General features: G+C 35.1%; 1 protein-coding gene across 2 annotated transcripts in view; it reads right to left on the bottom strand.

Moving 5' to 3' along the window:
* Nucleotides 1-26,001, bottom strand: part of RP1 (RP1 axonemal microtubule associated) — a 213,712-nt gene that overhangs the window by 65,823 nt on the left and 121,888 nt on the right. For both annotated transcript variants that reach the window (XM_087961737.1, XM_087961736.1), the window contains exons 28-33: nt 24,274-24,352; nt 23,339-23,426; nt 20,965-21,020; nt 20,807-20,839; nt 12,786-12,952; nt 2,448-2,667 (exon numbers count right to left, since the gene is read on the bottom strand). In XM_087961737.1, the coding sequence (XP_087817863.1) occupies nt 2,448-2,667; nt 12,786-12,952; nt 20,807-20,839; nt 20,965-21,020; nt 23,339-23,426; nt 24,274-24,352 (643 nt within the window). The remainder of the gene's footprint in view (nt 1-2,447; nt 2,668-12,785; nt 12,953-20,806; nt 20,840-20,964; nt 21,021-23,338; nt 23,427-24,273; nt 24,353-26,001) is intronic.

Below are 26,001 nucleotides of genomic sequence, written 5' to 3'. Positions count from 1 at the left end.
TGGTCCTAGCTCCTCACTTGAACTCTGTCCCTCATGTTCCTCCTGCCTCTGTTCCTCTGTCCCTGCATGCCTTATTACTACTTAGAAAAACCTTGCCTGGATTGACTCTGCCCTTCCCCAGTTTCCTCCAAGGCCAATGGAGCCACCCTCTCCATGTCTGGCATTTCTTGTTCCAGCTCATCTTCCCCCACAGATTCAGATTCCAATGGGGGCATGAAAAGATCTCTGAGAATCATTGAAGCTCTTGGGGGTTTATTTGTACCCCCATGGTCACCTGAATCAGAGTGCAAATGATTGTGGAACTTTCTAGAGACTGCTGATAGAACAAGAGATAGGTGGTATTGTATTGTAGATAGGAAATAGGTGGTGTTGTATCTCTCTCCTCTTCTGTTCAGAGTGGGATGTTCGGAATAACAGAATAACAGAACTGAACCTTGGGGGGCTTCTAGTCCAACTCTCTGCTCAAGCAAGAACCCTATGCCATTTCAGACAAATGATTATCCAATTTCTTCTTTAAAACCTGCAATGTTGGAACAACCACAACTTCTGGAGGCAAGTCAGTCCACTGATTAATTGTTCTAATGACCTTTTCTGTCCAGAATGGCCATAGATTCAGGATAGCTATATTTTGGACAGAGAGGACCATTTGGTGTGAAAGAGTGGTCAAAGAGGTCATCTATATTAAAACTGAACAGCTTCTGTCAACAGAAGGGGAAGTATATGATACTAACTGTTTCTTGTTTACAACACAGTCCTTTCAGCAGTACCAAGAAGGTTCCACACACTCTGATTTAAGGGTACAGATAAACCCTCAAGTGGACTCAACAACTCTCAGAGAGCTAACAGATCAGATGATTGTAAATAATATTCCATTCCCCACCATTCAGTCAGGACTGAAGAAGCTTCATGAATGAAAAGCAAAATGTTTTTAAAGGAAAACCCCCCAAGAAAGTCCAGTTGTCTTTGAAAAGCATCTTTGGGACAACCATGACCTGGATGATTGAGAATCTCCATAGACATCCATCTCAGATTTTTTTTTTTATCATTTTCCATTTTAAGTCCACTATTTGCAGTAGCTATCAGGGAAATAAAAATAACTTCAAAAATGCAGGTTGATTCTCTTGTCCATAGTATCTGGTAAAATGTGAGAAGAAAACAGCTCATGCAAATCTTATTTATTCTTCTCCTGATTATGATGAGTTAGAAAAAAACCCTGGAGCAGATTTGTGGGGAGAATAAGAGAACCAAAGCTTTGTATTGTCTTAGCAAAACTTTTTTTGCTAATGGAAATCATGCTATAATATTGTTTATCAGAAGATGTGAGCTCCTTCTAAATTTGAGAATTGTATTTTGAAGCTCATAAATACCTTCATATGGCATCTGCAATGAAGAAAAGGCATGTGTGTCTTAAAAAAAATACTCAAATACTTCACAAAATGTTCAGCCTCAAAGCCTGGCAAAAAATTCAACATAATTAGCAACTGCCACCTGCTGCCCATGTTTCTCTGTAGTTCTCACTATTGAGGACATAGAAACACTATAAAAAAAAGCTATTCATAGTCCAGAACCAATCCAATGGTTTCACAACAGCACAGTGGTGCCAATATTATAATGGATTATCATTGCTATAATCATTTGCTGTCCTACTAGCAAAATACTCAACAAAAATAATCCCTGGAAGTGAAAAGAAAAGATTGGAATGACCATGAGAAAACCTCCATGATGCATTTACCATGTGCATGTTCACACATATTTATTTAAAGCTTTTGTGCAACAAACTTGTAATGTCACCTACTCTACTTTATTTTAACTTTTATGGGAAGTTCAAGAAAAGTGAAAAAAAAATGTTAGGTTCCACTGTGGTTCCATTAATCTGAACACAGACATTGTTCATATATTGCCTCTGCACTAGAGGTTGTATATGATATCATCATAAATAGATATGGTAGCTATTATTTGCCAGATATTATTTTTAGCTCTGTTGTATGCCACCCAGAGTCACAAATGGAGTAACAAGGAAGGACTTTAGTGATTGGAAGTTAAAAACAAATATGAGATACCTCTGTTCTTTTTTGTTGCTGTTGGTCCTTGTTGAAAACTAACAATAATGTTCATAGATTAGGATAGCTGATACAATGTATATTATGATTTCATTTTATTCATTCATTTCACTAAATGCATTGACTTATTCTCCTTTCCACACAAAGACATGTATAGACATACACATGTGTTTGTAAAAAAAAAAAAAAAAAGAAATAAGTCAATGTATTTAGTGAACTAATAAATCATTTATGAAGCATGCTGAAAAATAAATCAGTATTTTAAACTCTGGAAATCAACCCAAGCAATTATACCAACAATTGAAATATCAATATCAAAAGAATTCAAAAGTAATCAGAAAGTAAACTAGAGGCTAAATCTAATTCTACTTCTTCCCCCTTTTTTACCTGATAAAGTTTTCTGGTTTTCATTCACTACAGGAAATTCCTTCACCATATCTTTGCATTTATGGCTAAGGGAGAACCAGCAGTTGCACTCAAAGTTCACCTCTTGAGTAGCATGTAGCTCTTCCATTTGCAAAGACTTCAAATGCCAGCCCTCAAAGTCTACCAAATCATCACAGCTGATCCGAACCTTGTATACATCTCCAACATCTCTCGATTCAATCTGAAATTAAGGGAAATGGAAGAACAAGGTATCAACAGGGGGGAAAAACATGATTAAATTCAGGACTTTTTTTCATCCAAGAAGCAGAAAAGGTATAATAGAGTATATTGCAGACAATCCATCTCCCATCACTTTGGATACCTAGCATCCTCACTAAATTAAATTTATCATTGACTAGAAATAGTGAAGACTTTCTAGCTACAAATACAATTATTTATTGCATTTATATCCTGCATTTTTTCCAGGAACTCAAGATGACATATATAATACTCTCTCCCAAAAGTTTTTCAAAATAAGGAAGGGGTATTTGGCCTGACAGACCACAGACAAAAGACATATTTTCTCTCATTTTTCTGCAGATATCTTTATATTGATTCATCCCATTTCTTTAGTGCCTTTAGAAGTTGTTTTTAAATGTCTGTGCTAAAATATCTGTCTGTTTTTTTACTACATTTCCCCACATTTTTACAAGCAATTTTCTCTAAGTATTTTATACTGGTTTTTTTTTCTAATTCATTTTTGTGTGTGTATATGTGAGTGTAAATTGTATTGCAAAAGTTGGAAGGTTATTTATTTTGAAGATATGAGAGATCCAATTTGTACATGGGCTTAAAATATAAAAGTAGATCATTAAACTTAGTTTGCACTAAAATGTCAGTCAAATTAATTGCTAATCTGTCCCTACATATTGCATGAATAGGAATAACCATATTCAGTGAAACACGGTTTAGGTCACTCAAAGCAGTTATGCTTTTTTTAAAAAATGTTCAATTTAACCAAGTTTATATCTTTAAAATTATATTTCCTTTTTATTTTAGCAGATATAGGTCCTTCTGTGTTATTGGTGTTTAGATGCTAGGTCAAAAGGCTCTGTTGTGACCTGTTGTGACCTTGTTACTTCCATCATGAATGTCACTTTGTTGTTGCTGCTGCCTCGAATGGTTAAAATGTCAAGAAAATCAATGCAATGCCTTTTACTCTTCATTTTCTTCCTGGATTTTTCAATTTACATAGGCAGACAGAGAACTGATAGAGAATAATGCAGAAATTAGATGTGGACAGAAATAGGAAAAATACACTTCCTAATTACTTTCCTATCCTCGTCAATAGCATGGACTACACAGGGGAAAAAAATCCAATTTCCTTGCTGCTATATCATCAGAAAAGAGACCCACTCTTTCCTATTTTTTAAAAAACCTATGTAATGGAATAATACAACGTGTCTTTGATTTTCTGTAAGTGTCCTGATTACAAAAAGAACTGGTGGAAACTATCTCCTAAAATAGCTTATGGTCTGGATACTTAACGTTTTCAACTGTTCACTTAAAATGATTGAGAAAAAAAATCTTCCAAGAGGAAGATCCACAAGTTCACAACTAAATATAAGAACCTCCTTTAAAAAATCCATGCAGGATTAATACGAAATCAGATTGCAGATGTCATTGGGAACATTGAATCAAACTACCTAGTTAGTGCCATAATCCAACACTAACAGTCTACACTGGGTAGCTTCCCCTTAAACACATCCAGCAATAGAAAACCCACCATTTGTCTTGAGAATTGGTTCAACTGTCAAGCTTCTCTTACAGGTTATGGATTTTTTTTTCTAACAGTCAGAATCCATCATTTTGTTCAATTTTTAAAAATATATAAAATTAATATAACCACTGTATATTCCGGATTAAGAAGTTGACCTTCCATTTTATATTCTTTCAGGTATTTAAAAGTGTTAACATATTATCAGTTGTCTTTCTTTAATGCTACACCTTAAAAAGCTTGTTAAAAGTACCTCTGACATTTTTACTTTTTCAAATACTTTGTTGAAACCAATACTGCATATGTCTATAGTTACTCCCACAGTCTTCAAAAAAAATTACCTATCGGTAATCAAAAACATGAATATGTTTAGCCAGACAAGATTTGTTGTTGACAAAAACATACTGAATTTTGGTAATTATAGTTTTCAAGATGCTCACAGATCTATCTCTTTATGGCCTGCTCTAGAAACATCATATGTTGATGTAGGATGGACCAATCTTTATTTCTTGGGATCCTCTTTTTTCATTTTATGAAGATAGGTTCTCTTATCGTTGTCCAGCACTTAATTGTTCTCCAAGTTTTTCCAAAAGAAATTTATTTATTTATTTATCCCCATCTTTATTATTTTTACAAACATCTCAAAGTGGCAAATATATCCAATATACCTTCCTCCTCCTATTTTCCCCATAACAGCCCTGTCAGATGGTTGGGCTAAAAGAGAAAATCATCCAAAGTCATCCACCAAACTTGCAGCCAAACCATCACAAAATCTCTTCAGCATAATAGGATATCATTCATCTGACTGTGTGAACTGAAATTTATTCAGATAAATAGGAAATCCCTTACCATGGTTGAAATTTGGTTGAAGCCAAGAAAGAAAAATTATCTCAATGACAGACAAAACTGAAATGCATTCAGTAACAAACAATGATCTGATATTATTTGTTATTTTTTATACTAGAGACCACACAATATTGCTCACACCTTATTGCTAAGTCGTCACTGATCCACAATGTTGATCCAACTATTAGTTGAAAACCTGGTTCCTATATGGCATAAAAATCTTTTTTACATGTTTCAATTCATGGGTAACAATCTTGATATCACCCCAACTTTTCAGAAACGTGACTTAGATTCTTGCATATTTACACAAAACATTACCTAAATCAGGTCTAGTCACTTATGCACTTTGTCTAAATCAACTAATGTACATCAATTTTCTTTCTTACATTCATACACTTTTCAAAGACAAATCCCTTGCTTGAGATAAAGATCCACTGCACTAGGTTTTTTTTTGTACTTTCCCATTCAAAATTCAATAAAGCACTTTCCAAGACATAATTATTAAACAAATCCCTGCAGTTTTCACATTCATTTTTTTACCTTTCGCATTTAGTTATCAGGCGTAGATGTGGACTTCAAACAATTCACATAGTTATAGTTATTATTTAAGCAAATTGCATCTACGTACATTTTAATTATTCTTCAGTTGTTCAGTCTTAACTATTTTAAACATGCAGCATTAGAATAATTCAACATTTTATAGGATTTGAAACATCTTTCCATTGTTTTATTGGACACTAATATTACAGTATTTGTTTAAGTTCTATTCTTTGATATATCATATATTACTATCATTTCCATACAAAGTCGCCCTTCTAGCAATCTCTCACTTCAATTTCATCCCAAGTGTTTTATTTGTTTTTTAAAAGTTGCCTGAATGTCCTCATTTAGATTTCTTCATTCATTTCAAAACAACTTTTTATTTCCATTAATACCAGTTTGCGTTTTCTGTATTTCTCTTAATTTTAGCAGTTCCTTCTTTTCTTTGATTGTCTTTTTTGAAACATATCTTTTTCTCTATATATACATTATTCAGTATCTTTTGCCTGCTCTTATTTTGTCACGAGGCATGATGACTTCTATGACTTCTTTTCTTTCTCATCTGGTCTCTTTTACTTCATCATTCCAATAAGTATCCTTTCCCCCCATCAACTATTAGCATGACGGCAGACATTTCTGTGGTACTCCGTAACAAATCTTTACCCTTGTAACAAGAACCTTCTACATCCTCTTAACTTACAACCATTTTCCATTCATTCCATTGGTAGATTACTTTTATTTTCTAATACTTTTTAAAGGAATTAAAATTTGACTCTGTAGCTTTGAATGAGTGGCACAGAAGACCATACAACTATGAGGCTGGCTAGTCCCATGTGAACACACACACTCCCATCATTAAATGGCCATCTTAGGATATATATATATATATTTCTTTTTCACCTTTTGATGCTTGTTATTATTCTATAATTTAATTTTTTTAAATTCTAATTTAATTTTAATGTTCATTTTTATGCACTGCTTAATTTATTGATTACCAATAAGTATATTATATTGTTTACCACCCAGAATACCTCTTTGAGAGAGATTGGCAGTTTAGAAATATGAAATAAATAAATTAGATAGATGATAGATAGATAGATTTTAGATAAATGATAGATAGATAGATAGATAGATAGATAGATAGATAGATAGATGATAGATAGATAGATAGATAGATAGATAGATAGATAGATAGATAGATAGATGATAGGTAAGTAGGTAAGTAGATAGGTGGACAGACAGATAGACAGATATTTCCTTTTTCTATAGCATTCCTATTTTTACTTTAGTTTTTTTACCTTCTTCCTCTACTTCCATATCTATTTTTTTTTAAAGCTAATCTTTATACTATCACAACATATCACATGTTCAGCATCTCTCATATTCTTGTGTTCTTCACTGATTCTCACAGTCTTTAATCATAAGCTATCACACCAGTCATGCTTTTAGATTTATATTAATTACTTTTCTTGGGCCCTTTGGACATTCAAGGAAAAGTGAGAATAGTGATTGATGAGGAGCTGCTTAGAGAAAGGTCTTTTGTAAATATGCAGTCTCAATTGAAATCTGTTCAGACTTAATAGACTAGATGTAAATGGGATCTAGAAGATGGTATCTCTTTCTGTTTTTATTATGTTATAAACTGAAATTATCAAATACTCCAATTATTTTTTTCACTTCTGATCTAATGTATAGTCACATAGATGTGATTCATACTTCCTGCTTGACCAACTGTGAGAACAAACTCTCATTTCAGAAATTTTGTCTCTCCATTAGAATAAGCCAATCCACATATTCTATGGATGATTTATGCATTTTCAGAAACTATTTTGCAATATTCCAGACACAGTTCATTTCATATTTTACACAGAACAAACAAACCATTCCATCTTCTTCTTCCTGGTTTTATTTTATCTGTTTGTATCCCACCTTTTTATTATTTTGCATGTACCTATTATGAGAAAGAGGAGTCTGGTAGACTAATCATCTAAAGGGATTATGACCTCCCATTCATTGGATGTGATTAGGCAGAGGCTGGATAGGCACCTGTCGGGATAGCTTGTTTTAAATTCCTGCACAGAGGGTCTTAGACAACAAAAGATAAACCCTTTCACTTTCTATTTCTTAAAGATGTTACTAATGCCTGCTTTTCAGCTAATCAGTATATTTTTAGGAGCACAATAATGTTGCTCATAGGAAACTGGCTGCTATGGGGACCTATTTCATCTATAAAATGACATAGCTTGACACAACATTTCCTTTTATCGAGATAAAATGATTTATACTCTCTGCATCAATTCCTTTCTAAGATATTCAGTCTCAACTCCTGGGTAAGTTTGTGTTTTTATTTTTTGATCAGATAAGTTTATTTAGAATAATGTACTGGCTTCTTCTTCTTCTTCTTCTTCTTCTTCTTCTTCTTCTTCTTCTTCTTCTTCTTCTTCTTCTTCTTCTTCTTCTTCTTCCTCTTCTTCTTCTTCTTCTTCTTCTTCTTCTTCCTCTTCCTCTTCCTCTTCTTCTTCTTTTTTTTGCACAAATGATTCACAAGACCTGTTTGAAATCTCAAGCTATACTTAAAAATAATGATATTTGTGGAAATTGATGTTTGTCTTTGCAATGTGGCAGGTTCCTTTGGAATTTCCCTTTAAGATGTCAAAAGTAAATTGGGAAAGGGACAGCCTGTATGGGAGTTACACAAGGATGTCTAGCAATGAAGACAGCTTTAAAACATACTCAGTGATATCAGTGGATGTCGCAGGGTTGCAAATAAAAAAAATTGCAAAAGGGGCAAAAAGGGACTGAAACATTTTTTAACCCCAGAAGAGTGAGATAACATATAGAAATGACTCAAACATTGACCTACCAGGAGGAGGGGGTACAGCAAACAAGTAGCCCTCAACTTACAATCACAACTGAGCCCAAAATTTCTGCTGGTAAGCAAGACAGTTGTTTTTCCCCATTTTACAATCTTTATTGCCACCAATGTTAAGTAGTCACTGAAGTTGTTAAGTTAGTAACACAGTTATTAAATAAATTTGCATTCCCCACTGACTTTGCTTGAAGGTGGCCAAAGGTGATCACACATCCCTGGGACACTGCAACAGTCATAAATACATGCCAGTCGTCAAGTGTCCAAATTTTGAATATGTAACCATGCTGCAATGATCAAAGGGTGGAAAATTTTCACAAATCGTGTTTTTTTTTCATTGCCATTGTAACTTTGAATGGTCACTAAACTTGGTAAGTTGTAATCAAACTTGCAAAATTTTGTTATTAAAGCAATCTCAATATAATTCCTGTGAGTTGATTTTCTTGTTTGGTCTAGTAGAGCTGACAAATGTGTAAAGTACCCCAAAAACTCAGAAAAGAGTGACAAAGCTCTTGCAGAGATTTTAAACATGCACTTGGTTTTTCTTGAAAGCACTGGATTAAAGCAAATATCCAATTCACTAATGTCCAAACATGCCTGAGATTATCCTGCTTGATCTCCAAAAGCTAAACAAGTTTGGATCTGATTAGAATTTAGATAAGTCACTTCCAGAAAATACCAAGATTATAAGACAACAAACAATTTTGTTTTATGTGAAAAAGAAGAAGCTGAGCTCAATTCAAAGGAGCTTTTATTAGCTTTTATTACCAAAATTATGATTTAAAATATTTGCTTTGTTTTGAAAAAAAAAATCTATACATAAGGCGCTCAATTATTTGCAGCTTGCTCCTTACTAAGTATTGTTGATTGAATCAAGATTTTTGCTGCTCCTCTCCTCCATTTTATTGTTTTGCTGAATTTGCAATCTTCTGTTAATTCTAATGTTACACAGCTATTCCTATGGGAACCAGTTGTGTGTTGCCATATGTGAATTCATGAAATACAGAAAAACCTCTGTTCATTTAAATAGCTTCAGCAATAAAGTACTGTTTATAGAGGATAATAAAGAGTTAAATGTAGCTTAAATAGTTTTGGAGTGAGCAAAATGTTTCTGAAAGATGTTTATATTATACTGGTCCTTCCTAAAAAGTACAGATCATCTTTTGTCAAATGTAATCAGTAATGTGTTTAGGAACAATATACATTGGAAAAGAAAGAGTGACAATGAAAACACAAAATGGGCTCTTAAGGGAAGAAATCTCTATTTTGCACGTGCAAGCCTTGATGTATAGAAAACTTGCTTGCTTATTCAGCAGTATAACTGTTATCTCAGTGCTTTGTCAGCAGCATCACAGACAGGGCCAAGCCACTTTGCAGAAAGGTTATTCTCCCAACCAATCCCCCTTCAACTCTGTTTCTCTAAAAAATAAAACTTCTTGCACAAAGAGCAGCCCATCAACTATTCTTGAGTTTTGGTACAACAGGAACTAAATTGTTAGGGGAAGAGTTACAAAAAAGTAGAAGACATGCAATACATTGTCTAGGAGTTTCTGCAGGGAAGGTTCAAAAATGTCAAGCAGGCCACCATGTGATTGAAGCTCCAGCTGATATTTATACATGCTGTACATAAAAGCCAAATAGAGCCTTACCTTGTGCCATCATTTCAACAATCTTGACTTTTTTGCTCATAACCTTGTGGATTATTAAAGAACAGAGAATCAGAAAACTTACTGGCTAATCTCTTATATCAATCATAAACACAACTATAGATCAGGGTAGCACCAAAGTTGACTATAAAATTTCAGTTGTCTCATCTTGAGTTTTAATATGTATAAAATAAGGCATAACTTACTGTGTTGAATTATTAACAAAGATGAGCTGGAGGACTGGCCTAACTGGCTGCTTATACTAAGCAACTAAAATTTTTCTGCCTTCCTTTTACTAATTTCCTACAATGTGCCATAGTAAGTCAGAGACATTGAAATTAACACTAAGATAGTGGCTGAATCCAACTAGAGGTAGATGGAATTGAGCCAGAACAAATAAAAAAGAGGTAAATCTAAATATTTACTGATAACCTATTACTAATACTAGTAGCATCAATTGTTCCTAGTGGGTTCTGTGCGTTTTCTAAAATTACTTAATCACAGGTGAATCTGTCAATTTCAGTATTGCTCAGATTGTTCTTTTTACAAAAGTTTTGAAAAAACTATATGAAAATCCATTCACGTTGTCATGTGCACTTCTTTATATTTATGCAACTTTCCTATCATACTGATTTTTGCAAACATTTTCTCTGATAGAACACGCTTTCCTTAATTTGTTTTTTGTTTCAGATAATTTATCAATTTTTGTGTAGATTCTTGCAACAGTGAATTGTACTACAAAATGATGAAAAGTCCAGGTTTTATCATGTAGGGTTATAGAGAGTCAATAAATGCAGATTGAGAAAATTAGACATAACAATACCAACTGATTAAGGTTCTCCACTACCTTTTCTCTTATTCTGGGAAAAGATATACAGAATCATTTGGACAATCAACTGTGGAAAGATGTAATGCTGTTCCACATATACGCTCAGTTATAACTAAGGAAGAAAACAACTCCAGTTAATGAAAAATTAGCTTTTCTAACAGCCTATTACTCTGTTATTGAAATGAGGCCTTCTCCCCTCAGACTTTGCTGTAATAGATTCCACTTTCGTATGTCATAAAGGTCAGGTGGGACTGAATTAAATTGCTTCACTGTTTGAAAATCTACCAGCAAAGGTAATAAGCCAAGTTAAATTTTCTGCTTCAATGCCCTAAATATGATGATTTCCAAGAAGAGGCATTTATAATACTGTATAGGTAAAACAGTCAATCAAAAATAACAAGAAGAAAAAGGTGTCAACCTGTTGTATAATGGAGATGTATCAGCATTTAGTAACTCAATCACAATAAATGGTTATGGCAAAATAATTTGAATAACAAACCTAAACATGAAGGGAACAACCCAATGATTGCTAAATGAACACAAGTTTCCTATGAAACAGTTGTGAAATATGCCACCAATACTTATTACATGGGAGTGTAACATTAGAATCAGAAGTAGGCTTGATTAAAACAAAAAGAATTCAGCTGTATTATATACAAATAGATGAAAGTTAACCACCATTATCTTTTTCTTATGCCCATGCTCAAGACATTTTAAACATAGTTTCCTCTGTTTAACACTGTGTTAGGAATTGCTTTTTTTTATTATTATTAACTTGTTCAAAAATTCAGATATGCAAGAGAGGGCTTCATTACTACTTCCAAAAGGCTGTTTTTCAGGCATGAGGGGAAGTTTTTCTCCCATGTCATTTCCATGCTATAAAATGCATCCCCCTGGACCTGCACTGGGGTTCTTTGCCTCTTTCTGTTCATAAATAAAAGGATTTAACTCTCATAATCAGACCTATCCAAGCAACAAGAAGAATAATGGAACTATGTTCAGAACTCATGCAATATTCTTATGAAATATTTCTTTTATATACATTTACAGAAATGTATATAGAAGATGGATTGCATTAGAGATGGTTAACAAAAAGAGCCCAGTGTACATACAAAGTTATGACTATTATTTTTTTTTAAAAGAATTTACAAAAGGTTTGCCTATGAATACAAACTACATAAAAATAATCTGACTAACAAGCTGATGAAGACATACAGAAAAATAAAAAATGAGCAACTAAGCAACAACAAAACAACAGATTTATTGGTATCTTGGGAGAGTCCTGACTACTGGCAGCAAAGCTCCAGTCAACACTAGATGGCTAGGACCAATCAATTCAGTTTTCTTTAGTACTTCAGTACTTCTGGTGTAATATTACTCAGAGTATTGTCAGAGATTAAGTTGTGAGACCCAGACTCAGCTCTCATCATACCCCTATAGGGACTGAAACATTAGAAAATAAAGAAAGATCGGGAGAACATCTGCAATGAACTAAGCCATTCCACTTAATAATACTTAAAACTTGCAAACTATGCAAGTGTTTCTTTATTTCTTCCCAAAACATTATCACTGGGTTATTATAGGCTATATGATAATTGTATAAACTTGCAACAAATATCTCCACAGACCTCATTGCTTATGACTTTAGGCATGTACTGCTTTCCATACCCTCAGTATCCTCAAAACTATTTCTACTTTGAAAAAAGAACAAGGGCAACATGCAGAGAAACATAAATAATATTTCAGTTCTTCTTAGTAAATAAGGGATGATTTTTAGTTCCCCTTATAGCAGGATTTCTGGCCTCTGCCTAAAGCAAGCTGTCACTTCAGTCTCTGTATAACAATAACTTACAATGAATTCATCAGTGGCTCCAGGTTGGAAACACACATATCCCAAACTTTGTGAAGACAGGAGAAGATCATCACTTTTGCCTTTTGAGCCATACATTACAAGGGTTCTTTTAAATGTCTGTGGCTCTGGAGAATCATGATCTGTTTTCACCAGCACTCTCCACTGCCCTGTGAAGGAAAGGAAGCAAACAACCATGACTGCAATGTATCCCTCACACTGAGGAGGAACATGTACAATTGTCCATATTTCTATGATTACTAGGGTTCATATCACCTATAGCTTACATGACATAATGCTATGAGAGGATGAGAAGGAACAATCCATATATTTCTATACAGTTATGTGTCAATAGGAGATTTGATTACTACCCTTCCTGAAACCATCATCTGTGAACTATCCTCAAATATCACAATTCGATTCTTACTATGTTACAGAGCACCTGATTATGACATCGAACATGTAAACAAGCTAAATACATTACTAACATGGGCTGCATCCTGCCCATACCCTTTTATCCTTCTTGGTGATTTCAATCTACCTCATATTAACTGGACCCTAAATGATTGTACAACTGAAATCATACACACAACCTTCTACAATGCTATTACAAATCTGGGACTGGAACAACTAGTAACCAACAACACTAGACTAAACAACTGCCTCGATCTCATCTTCTGCAACAGTTTGAACCTAATCTACGGAATACAATCTAAAGAACCCTTTTCCAGTAGTGACCACAATATGATCGACTTTTGTCTCAACATACATCCACACAAAAATCACCACAATGATGTAATCCCCTATTGTAACTTCAAAAAGGCAACTATGATCTTATAGACAACGATCTCTCATCCCTTGATTGGCAATCTCTATTCACTGGATGCAATACTGTTGAAGACCATTATAACATATTTTTACTTGAAGTCAAAAGAGTCATCAAACTATATGTACCAACAACAACTCCCAAAACAAAACAAAAAAGCAGATTACCCATATCAATAAGGAAACTTCAATCCAAAAGAGATCACTCTGGCGGAAAAACAAATCTGGTCACGTTGCCAATTTCAAAACCGATACAAAAATCTATGCCACCAGATAAAGACCGAATGCACCAATTATCACATTAAACAAGAGGAAAACCTTCTAAGCACCAATTCCACCGCGCTTTTTACAATTTTGTAAACAACAAACTAAAAGACTCAAGGTCCATCCCTCCCTTGATAGGACCTGATGGTAAAGACTGCAACGACGACACCATTAAAGCCAACATCTTTAACACATTCTTCGGCTCAGTATTTGTAAACAGCAATGGATCATGCCCAGTATTTCCTAGCCGTACCACAGATAACAACAATGATCTAATACATATCGATTTCACAGAAGACAATGTTGAAAAAGCAATACGCAACCTAAAACCATCTCTATCTATTGGACCGGATGGAATATGTGCCTACTTCTTAAGAAAGCTATCCTCTGCCATAGCCAAACCTCTAAGCATAATCTTTGAAAAATCTTTCAGAACCAGCTCCTTGCCCAACCTATGGTCACAAGCCACAGTCATCCCCATCTTCAAAAAGGGAGACCCAAGCCTAGTTGAAAACTACAGGCCAATCTCCTTATGCTGCGTCACCTGTAAAGTCATGGAATCAATTATTAACCAATCCATCATCCTTCACTTAGAGACAAATAACCTACTCTCCAATAAACAATTTGGTTTCAGGAAAAACTATCCTGTAATCTGCAACTCTTACACTGCAAAAACATATGATGACGACACAACTCGACCAGGGCAAAACAATAGACGCAATCTACATAGACTTCTGTAAAGCCTTTGATTCAGTGGTACCGACAAACTACTCCTAAAAATAAAATCCTATGGTATCTCTGGACAACTGAATAACTGGATAGAAGCATTCCTGTCAAACAGACAACAAATGGTCAAAATCGGGAACGTCCTATCAAATCCAGTACCTGTCAATAGTGGTGTTCCCCAAGGCAGTGTTCTAGGACCAACTCTCTTCATACTCTACATAAACGACCTCTGTGATCATATTAAGAGCAATTGCGTTCTCTTCGCTGATGATGTAAAGCTGTTCAATACCACAGACAATACTGCTACCCTACAAAAAGATCTTGACTATGTATCCGAATGGTCAAACAAATGGCAACTTCAAATCTCAACAAATAAATGCTCTGTCTTACATATTGGCAAAAAAATCAGAAAATAAAATACAAGCTGAATAGTCAAGATCTTGTTGATGACCCAAGCTCTGTAAAGGACCTTGGAATACTCACCTCTAATGATCTAAGTGCTAGAGCACACTGCAACTACATAGCCAAAAAGGCATTAAGAGTTGTTAACCTAATCCTACGTAGCTTTTTCTCTGGTAATATCACACTTCTAACCAGAGCATACAAAACATTTGCTAGACCAATACTCGAATACAGTTCATCAGTCTGGAATCCACACTACGTATCTGATATTAGCACAATTGAGAAAGTCCAGAAATATTTCACAAGAAGAGTTCTCCACTCCTCTACTCGCTGTAGAATACCTTATGCCACCAGACTTGAAATTCTAGAACTAGAAAACCTTGAATTACGCCGTCTTCGGTCTGACTTAAGCATGGTATACAAAATCATACATTGCAATGTCCTACCTGTCAATGAATACTTCAGCTTCAACCATAACAACACAAGAGCACACAATAGATACAAACTCAAAGTAAACCGCACCAAACTTGATTGCAGGAAATACGACTTCAGCAATAGAGTGGTCAATGTCTGGAATACTCTACCCGACTCTGTAGTTTCTTCCCCAAACCCCAAAAACTTTAACCTTAGACTGTCTACTATTGACCTCACCCTTTCCTAAGAGGTCTGTAGGGGCGTGCATAAGCGCACCAACGTGCCTACCGTCCCTGTCCTATTGTTTCTCCTATTCTTTTATTTTCTTATATGTAACCATTTCATGTATTCACAACTATGTATACATTTATACTTATTATCTTGTAAACAATTGGCAAATCAAATAAATAAATAAATAAAAATAAATAAACTATAAAGAGAACCATGGTGATGACTGCATAATATGTGTCCTTGTGATATTTACATGTGATTCTATTTATACACTACCTACAATCTCTCCTTTCTTCACTTCTATCACTTATGTTTGTATTTTTTACATACAGTAAAGCTTTTTCATCCCCCTTCCTTCCCTCTGAAACCAATGTCTTTTCCTCAGGTGGATCACTGGACTTAATAAGTATAAACCTGGTAGAAAAACAAATCACTAGTTGGATATACCCCAAGAAATTAGGACTTGTTACTGTAAATCAGATATGAAACATGTAGTTCTTGCAGTAACTTAGTTTCATTGTTGCCTATTTATGAAGTGTTTAATCAATGCTGAACCTGGTGCAGATGTTTTTCATGAGACCGTGGCTGTGTTCATACAACATGATTAAACTGGTTATTGCATTTCATTCATTTTTTTGTCTTGGTTCACATAATCCATTATGTCATACAATAAGCAAATGAGGTGATTTTGACTAACATGCTACATCACAAAATTAAATAAGCAAAGGATCTCACTATCAGGCTGTATCAGTTCAGCTATTAGGTCTTAACTGACCTGGTTTAGTACACTGAATAGAGCCAGTGCCCATCCCAAAGCATATTTCAGAAGAATGAGCCAAGAGGCAATCATCACGAAAAGATTTGCCGCACTTTTGCTAAAAGTGTATGGGGGGAAATAACTGAATGGCAGGAAAACTCCATTATTATTTCCATGAAGTGAATAAAGGTTTTTCCTAGCTTTTTAAAACATTGTTCTTTTAATTAGAGATGCTAGAGACTGAATTTGGATCCTTTGATGCAAAATATATATCTGATTCCTATAGATTTTTCCATCAACCAAGGAATCTGTTCTCTAGAAGCAATTCACTAATGACTACTGTTGCATTTTTTTCTTTTTTGTCACTTCATGACCCAGTCATTATCCTCACATCCCATAGCAACTTAAATACCTATCCCTGTGGCTAAGATGATAGCCCAAGAATAACCTTGATAAAAGCTTCAAAGCAGAATCATTGTATGAACAAGTTTTGAAAAGTAACAGGAATAAACTTTGCTTAGAGAGCTAACCAGAATTTACTTATTTAAATAAAGCTATAGACTGGAAATATCAGGGTTTTTTGTATCAAGGAAAAGCAGTAGACTTCGATGCTCAGATAATTCCATGATACCCATTAAATATGTCACTGTCATGCACCACTTGTTGATAAACTCAACAGATGGCAACTAAACTTTCTTGAAATGAATTAGAATCAGGCTGGAATAGTTCCAGCACAGGAGACCTCCAGTGAATAATGGGATATACTGGGAAATTAAAAAGACACCCTGAATATGTTTATGTTATGCCAAGAAGACTATATGAACCTAAAATAAGGACATCATAATTGAGCTTAAATTGAAGGAGATTTTTTTTTTGTTCCAGGGGGCACGATGATTCAGATGCTGAGCTTGTCAGCTGGAAAGCTGATAGCCTTGGTTCGAGACCTGAGTGCTACGCAATAGGCTGATCTGCAGGGGTGGGATTCAAATTTTTTAACAACCAGTTCTGTGGTCATGGCTTAGTTGGTGGGCGTGGCTTGGTGGTCATGTTACTGGCTGGGCATGGCCAACTCAACATCACTCACATCGAGGCACTCATCTCCTCGCCTGCCCTCTCATGACTGTGGGGATGTTGCAACAGTTGTAAGTGTGAAAAATTGTCATAAGTCACTTTTTTCAATGCCATTGTAACTTTGAATGGTCACTCAACACAAGCAAAGTACCAGCAAAGGAGGGGGGGGAAAACTTCAGAGACGTTCCTGAGACAGGAAGTCTAGTCCTGCCAAGAATGTAATAAGGGTTAACGGAGAGGCAGCTTCTGTAAGCAACACCAGCATGTTTCCTTCCTGCCTTCCTTACAGGATTAGGCCAGTAATTTCTTCTAACAACCGGTTCTCTGAACTGCTTAGAATATTAACAACCGGTTCTAACGAATAGGTGTGAACTGGTAGAATCCCAGCCCTGGTGATCTGCCTTTCCTACAGCAACTACTTGTGCACCTAGCAGTTCGAAAGGATGAACTTGTAAGCAGATTAATAGGTACCACTTCTGTGGGAAGATAACAATGTTCCATGTATCTTTGGCATATATCTAGGCTAGCGACATGACCACAGAAAATGTCTTTGGACAGGCTGGTTTCCTTGGCCAAAAAAAAAAAACAGAGATAAGCAGCATGCTCTAGTTTGGACACAACTGGACAAGGAAACTTGTACCTTTTTTGTTCCATCATAGATGTTCAAATTGTTGTTCAAATTGTTGGACTATAACATCATAACTGTAGTATTTAATGTAAAGATTTATATTTAATATAATATAGTGTTGATTCAAAGCCTAACATCAGCTTTATGTTGAGCAAAGTACATAGGCTAAAAATGACTTTATTTCAGATATCTGAATTACACACCAGAGCTTTGTTATAATGCCAAGGGTACAAGAAAACTATTTTTAGGCATTTACTTGAGCACATAAAGGCTTTAAAGTTGGGAATGGATTGACTATGAAATTCTACTGTCTAATCCCTTCAGTCTGTATGTGAACAATCAGTCAAGTTGACTTCATGTTTGTGTGAACACAGAGATACCTTTATAAATCAGTGGAATTAAGCAATCATGCAGAATGAATACAACAGGGGTGTCAAACTCATATCATCACAGCATTGTCAATGATGTATCATAACTTTTCCCCCTTCACTAAACCGGGTGTGGGTGTGGCCAGCACCTGACACATCCAGCCCACAGGCTGCAAGTTTGACAGCCCTGAGAAAACAGAAGCTGGACTGGCATGCATATTCATCCCCTGACCATTTTTATTTTATTTTATTTTATTTTTATTTAGATGACCACTAATCTACAGAAATGTAACAGCTGTTTGAATTTAAGCTACCCAGAGTCATTGACTGAGATTGATGGCTACAGAAAATGAATGAATGAATGAATGCTCCAATATCTGTGATCACGTGAACATCAAGAAAGGGTTCCTGCTCAGAACACTAGCAGAATCACTTGGAAAATAGTATTTGTTCCAAAGAAATGATGCCTTTCTTTTGTCCAATAGTTTCTACAACATCCAGGCTATTTCTACCCAGCTATTAGTTTTATCGTCCTAAACTGATATACAGTGACTTGAGAATGTTAGCACTAATATTATCATTCTAAAGAGATCTATAGTTCAGGCAAAAGGTACCCTCTCCAGCTAACTAATGGAAGAGTAAAGAAATCAGCATCTTCACAGCTACAACTTATCTTCAGTTGTCAACACATTCAACTGGCCACAAATGGAGGCGTATCCTGAAAGCTGATCCTCTTTTGAGAAGAAAAACAGAAATTACAGCCTGCTGGCATCTGAATCCAGCAGGAAGAGAGAAAGGCAAGGATTCAGACTGTGGAATAATAATTCCCAGCATGGCATGAGTAATTCACTCAGTTTTTGCAAGCACAGAACTGTCCATGCAGTGATTTCTTTTGGACCTACTGCTGTGAAGTACAGTATGTTGACCAGCTCTGCTACTCAATACCAATGACAGAGTGTGATTGTGTGGATATAAAGCCAACAAGGACTAGTTCAATCGCTAATGTGGAGGAACTTTCTGTATTTTCAATAAGCCCACTGTCTAGGAATTCTGGCACTATACAGTGGTCCTCAAACTTGAAGGGTGTGACAAATCCTTAGGGCAAGTGGCTCAATACTTTCAAAATGACAAAAATAGTGCAATAGCAATATTGCACATGTTATAGCATAGTCTGATGAAACAAGGAGAAATTTAATCTAAGAAGAAGAGAATGTCATTTGAGCAATAGCAGCAGGTGAACAGATTTAAAAAGCCCTTTTAACCATAGATTCCCATTGCAGAGATCTTTCTGTGCAATATATAGTCTTCACATTTCTGAATATTCTGAGAAAATCCTGTTCATCTTTAGTCTGAAACTACTTCTGCTGTCATTTCACAATCTGTTCCCATTTGCTTGCGGGTGAGCTGTCCCCATTAATGAAGGATGGTGATGCCGGCATAAACAAAACAAGTCTTGCATCTAGCCTCAAAGGACTCATTTTAGAATAGAATAGTAAAGATCAGAAAGGGAGAAAACTTAGTGAAACACTTAAAGTGCAATCGCTTAACATGCCCCTCCCGTGAATCATAACCTATGTGTCTGCATCTCCAGTATTCAGATAATTTTTCATGAAAATATAATTTGCTTTTTTATAGGTCTATTTAACATGGTAATGATATTTTAATTCAACCAGCACAAGAAGAGAGCTACCAATTTGTCCAGCACCGTATCTGTATAGAACTTTGCCGTTTTGGCTTCTATCATAAATATTTAGGCCAATTAATTCTAGAGAAGGTCAAATCAATATTAAAAGAGAGAATTAGGGACATTGATCATCAAAATGATATTGCCACTGCCCCTGAATGCTATTGTCAAATGCTAGATAGCCAAAAGCTCTCTACTGAGGGGTAGCTACTGTATATAATCTAAACTTAAGTGAATATAGATGATGCCTTTGAGGCCTTGAGACTCCCCTATCAGCTCTACTGGTTCTCTTTGTGGAACCAGAAAGGTAGAAACATTTGCTCATGCCCTCATATGGTGTCCTTTTTATGATGTCTGTTCTGATCTCCCCAATCATTTCCAACTATGACGGCCATATTAATATATTTTATGTTACACTAACCCCAAGTTCACCTATAAGATGGCCAAATATATTCATCAAGTTATACAACAGCACGAAACTTTTAGTTAGATATTTCATTTTATGCTCCTATTGTTTTTCCCTTTCCCAAAAATGAATTGATGTGTCAAACTATTTCTCTTTTTTATTGTAAAGGCTGGTCAAAGACGGTAATAAAGATATCTGGCTTGATTTTATTTGAGCAGCAGAAGAAGAGAACATATTGTACAACTTACCTCTGGGATATGCTATTGATGCATTGTTATTTTCTGAAATTAAACAAAAAAACACAGCACTATCATTTACCAGAAGTTGCTATATCTTTATATTTAATCAGTAATTTGGTACTTTGGATATATTTACTGTAAAAGGGATTTTTATGTTCAGTACTTACTTCTGGCAATTAGCTCTCTTTCAGTCTTCCCATCATCTTGGTTCTCATCTAACCATCTTCGATGGGGGGAAAGAGAGCAATTATAGTAAAGTAAATGTGCTATATAAACACTACATTTTATCCCTTTTAACAAATTTTCAAATTATCAATTGTTAAATCTTATTTCATGGACACAGAAAAGGTTGTTTTATTTCAGGGGTGAAGAATTTGTGGCCCTCCAAACATTTAATTATTTAAAACTCTCATTTCCCCATCATTTGCCATGCAGACCAGTGCTTCTAGGAATTATAGTTCATCTATATGTGGTGAGGTTGTGAGGCAAGTTTTTCTTTCCTGCTCTATTTAATATGGAGGAATTGTATGACTTATGAAAAGCTTTATTTTTGTATTCATTTTATTCATATTCCATCTTTCTATTCAAAAGGCTACTAAAGATAGCTTACAATAATCCAATTAAAATTAGTAGTTATCTAAATTAAAATTTAAAAACTCAGTGAGAAGAAATATGTATTTGTACTTATTTATTTTATTTTATTTTATTTTATTTTATTTTATTATTTTATTTTATTTTATTTTATTTTATTTTATTTTATTTTATTTTATTTTATTATTTTATTTATTTTATTTTATTATTTTATTTTATTTTATTTTATTTTATTTATTTCATTTTATTATTTATTTTATTTTATTATTTTATTATTTTATTTTATTTTATTTTATTTTATTTTATTTTATTTTATTTTATTTTATTTTATTTTATTTTATTTTATTTTATTTTATTTTATTTTATTTTATTATTTTATTTTATTTTATTTTATTTTATTTTATTTATTTATTTATTTCATTTGTCAATCGCTTACAAAATAATAGGTATAAGTATAAACATGAGTAAGAATACAGAAAATAGGTAGGATTAAATGGGGACAATAGGGCAGGGACAGGAGGCACGATGGTGCACTTATGCACGCCCCTTACAGACCTCTTAGGAATGGGGTGAGGTCAATAGTGGATAGTTTGAGGTTAAAGGAGTGGGGGTTTGAGGATGTCAGGTAGTGCATTCCAGGCATAGACCACTCTGTTGTTGAAGTCATACTTTCTGCAATCAAGTTTGGAGCGGTTAACATTGAGTTTGTATCTATTGTGTGCTCTTGTACTGTTGCGGTTGAAACTGAAGTAGTCATTGACTGGTAGGACATTGTAGCAGATAATTTTGTGTACTATGCTTAAGTCCAACTGTAGGCGGCGTAGTTCAAGATTGTCTAAGCCCAAAATTTCAAGTCTGGTGATATAGGGTATTCTGTTGTGAGCAGAGGAATGTAGTACTCTTTTCGTGAAATACTTCTGTACTTCTGTATTAATGTCTGATATACAGTACAGATTCCAGACAGATGAGCTGTATTCGAGTATTGGTCTAGCAAAGGTTTTGTATGACCTAGTTAGCAATACAATATTACCGGAGGAGAAGCTTCATAAGATTAGATTTACAACTCTTAATGCCTTTTTGGCAATGCTGTTACAGTGAGCTCTGGTGCTTAGGTCATTTGATATGAGTACTCCAAGGTCCTTGACAGAGTGAAGGTCATCAATGAGGTCATAACCGCCTAGTTTGTATTTAGTGTACTGATTTTTTTTTTACCAATGTGTAGGGCAGAGCATTTGTTGATTGAGATTTGGAGTTGCCAATTGTTTGACCATTCAGACACATAATCAAGGTCACTTTGAAGAGCAGTAGCATTGTTGGTGGTGTTGAATAGTTTTACATCATCCGTGGAGAGGACACAGTTTTGTCAATGACAAGGATGCTCCTTTTACTGAAAGTGTTTCAACCAATGCTGACTGATCATCTGTTGGGGATTCTGTAGTGAAAGATACCTGTATTGACCTGGAGTTTGGACTTGGTGATCTCTATAAGCTCTTTCTCTGACACTATGATATGAAGTCAGTTTGAAGTGGCATATATCAGATTGGTTATATTGATTGGTCCCATCACATGAACATAAAACTTGATCAAAATGAATATATCTAATGCAGTATGTTGGTTAAAATGTTGGACTGGATAACCCAGGAAAAAAGTCTACCTTCAGCCTTGGAAACTTGCTAAAAGTTGCTGCAGAAAAAAGTAGGAGGACAGAAAGCTAAATATGCTAACCTGAGTCTAGTAATGAAAGATGGAATATACATCTAATAAATAAATACAACATGTTATAGCAGCACGTTGCAGGAAAGGACAATGTCAGATAACAGAAATGCTATTGGTAAGGGGACTTTGTGTGTCAGTACTAAATGTGCATTGAAGAACACCTAAACAACCTCCCCAAAACTCCAGGATTTTTAAAGACACAATTTGAAATATTGGCATTCGCCAGTTACCTACCTGTTACAAAGAAATTCAATTACTTCTTCTTTACTTTCTGCTTCCTCCTGAAATCTGATAACAATCTTTTGGAGGAACCATCCACTACCTGAGATTCAATGTTAACAAGTGTACAGTAGGTTGGCTAGAGGAACCACTTTGGTCTTGACTGTGTGTCATTTAATTTATCAGTGACAACATACATATTCCATATAATTCTTGAAGTATAAAAAGCAAAACACATTTTATGGGACAAATATGTCTGCCTCTTGTCCCCTATAAATATACCTGCAATTCAGCCTTCTATAATTTTGATATTTTACAGATGTGTTGAATTACATCTCCTGTTAGATTTAAAAAACAAGGCTGTTATGAGCAGTGGTATTTATATTTTGGTACCTGGGGAAGGCTCTTGCAATATTTCAAGAGGCAGACTAATGCAGCTTCTTCAATTTCAAGCTGTCCAGATGTTCTGAAATTATAAATCCCAGAGCATCTGGAAAGTACCAGGTTTAGTAAGACTGATGTTGTTTGTATATGCTAGGAGCAAGTAGCAATTACAAATTAGAGGATTTCACAAGCTCATTACTAATCAGGGGAGAGGGAAAGCAGAAATAAAGTCATCACAGTGCTTAACGTGACATATGAAAGAGAAGCAGCATATTTGGTTCCACATATTATATGAACCGAAAATTAGGAAAAATTCAATAAGGATATAAAATTAGATAAAATGAAAGGTGAGGACAGGCTTTCCACTGCTAATATTCTCCCATAAATATAGTATCTTTATAAAATATGTTATTAGGCAGAACATATTAGCTCTATGTTCTTGCAAGAATATATATATATATATATATATATATATATATATATATATATATATATATATATATATATATATATATATATATATATATATATATATATATAAACCATCAGTGGGGGAAAAGCTCTACCTGGACCAATTCCATCGTGGCCAATGACAATTTTATGCAGAACTCCAAGTGATACAGCCGTCACAGAGAAGACATCAATCTGTAAACAACAAAAAGAAAGTGGGGAAAACCAATACAATCCAAATAGTGAACAGCAGTCCTTGGGATGATTGATTGGATGTAAAGCACACATTATTATTTGTTGTATAATGCATACTCATTGTGTAAATGTATTGTTAGAAATGGCTGCAATGTAAAATATGTATAAATTAGTTAACAAACTACCATCTCAAGGATTTTTAAACAGGATTTTTCATAATAGCTTTTTGCTACCGGTAGTTTAATTTTTTAGTATACCATGCCATTTTGTTCTTTCCAGGCAGGTATTTTTTCTCTCTGTTTATTACAAAGGAACAAGCACTTTTCCTACCAAACTATTCTATTGCTTCTTCCTTGCTACCTGCTTCATATCAAAATAGATGTTAAATGCTAAGTATTTGCCTTTAAACAAAGGAAGAAACATGATATTTACCACATTATAAAAAGATGTCGAGACTCTCGAAAAAGTACAGAGAAGAGCAACCAGGATGATTAGGGGACTGGAGACTAAAACATATGAAGAACGGTTACAGGAACTGGGCTTGGCTAGTCTAGTGAAGAGAACGACCAGGGGAAACATGATAGCAGCAGTATTTGAGGGGCTGCCACAGAGAGGAAGGGGTCAAGCTATTTTCTAAAGCGCCTGTAGGCCAGACAAGGAATAATGGATGGAAACCGAACAAGGAGAGATTTAATCTGAAAATAAGGAGAAACTTTCTGACAGTGAGAACAATCAACCAATGGAACAGCTTGCCCTCGGAAGTTGTGGGAGCACCATCACTTGAGACTTTCAAGAAGAGTTTGGACTGCCATTTGTCAGAAATGGATCTCCCGCTTGGGCGGAGGTTTGTACTAGATGACCTATAAGGTTCCTTCCAACTCTGATTATCTGTTATCTGTTATACTGTGGCATTGCTACTAGCAACAAAGATTAAACCAAGAACCTAGAGGAACTTACAGCCTCTTCTACTCAAATATTTAAATCTTTCAGTGGCTGGACTTAAGGAATAAGTTTTGGAAACTTTTTTAAAAAGTGAAATATTAAGCCTAAGAACTCAGATTAAAAATGAAGACATGGCAATACTTTGTGATGATCCTTGTCATAAGGTACTTTGGCAGTTTCACAAAAAGCTTCTCAGCATGAAGGCTACGCAACCTGTTTGCCATAGTAACTGGAGACAAAAATTCCAACACACCTCAATCATAGGCCCTTTTTTATTTAGTCACATACATATGCTCTTCTTTCAATAATAGCAACAACAACAACAACAACAACAACAACAATTGCTCAAGGCAGTTGACAGTAAGAATACCTACAATCAGTGGTGGGATTCAACCAGTGTTACTACCTGTTAGGTGACTAAGTTTTACGTGCACTTACATGCAAAGTGTGCACATGTGCCAGATGCGCGCTCTGCACGCATGTAAAAAAAACCTTTAGCTGTGCCGCCCAGACAGCTGAAAAGTGCTGTGCGCAGGTGTGCAGCATTTGGAAGGCCTCTTTTTTCCTGCTTTTTCAACCTCAGTTGTGCCGCGCAAAGCAGCTGAGGTTGAGAAAGCAGGAAATAAATGACAGGTAAGAGCCTTGGCAGGCGGGTGGGCCAAACCAGCAGCAAACACAGAACGGTTCGGTGTCTGCTGCTCTTCAGA

The sequence above is a fragment of the Notechis scutatus genome, chromosome 3 (genome assembly GCF_049901735.1).
Source record: "Notechis scutatus isolate UNSWTSFEM ecotype Mainland chromosome 3, rNotScu1.2, whole genome shotgun sequence".
Taxonomy (NCBI): Eukaryota; Metazoa; Chordata; class Lepidosauria; order Squamata; family Elapidae; genus Notechis; species Notechis scutatus.
The sequence above is the reverse complement of the archived record's forward strand: the minus strand, read 5'-3'. Positions and strand labels throughout refer to the sequence as shown.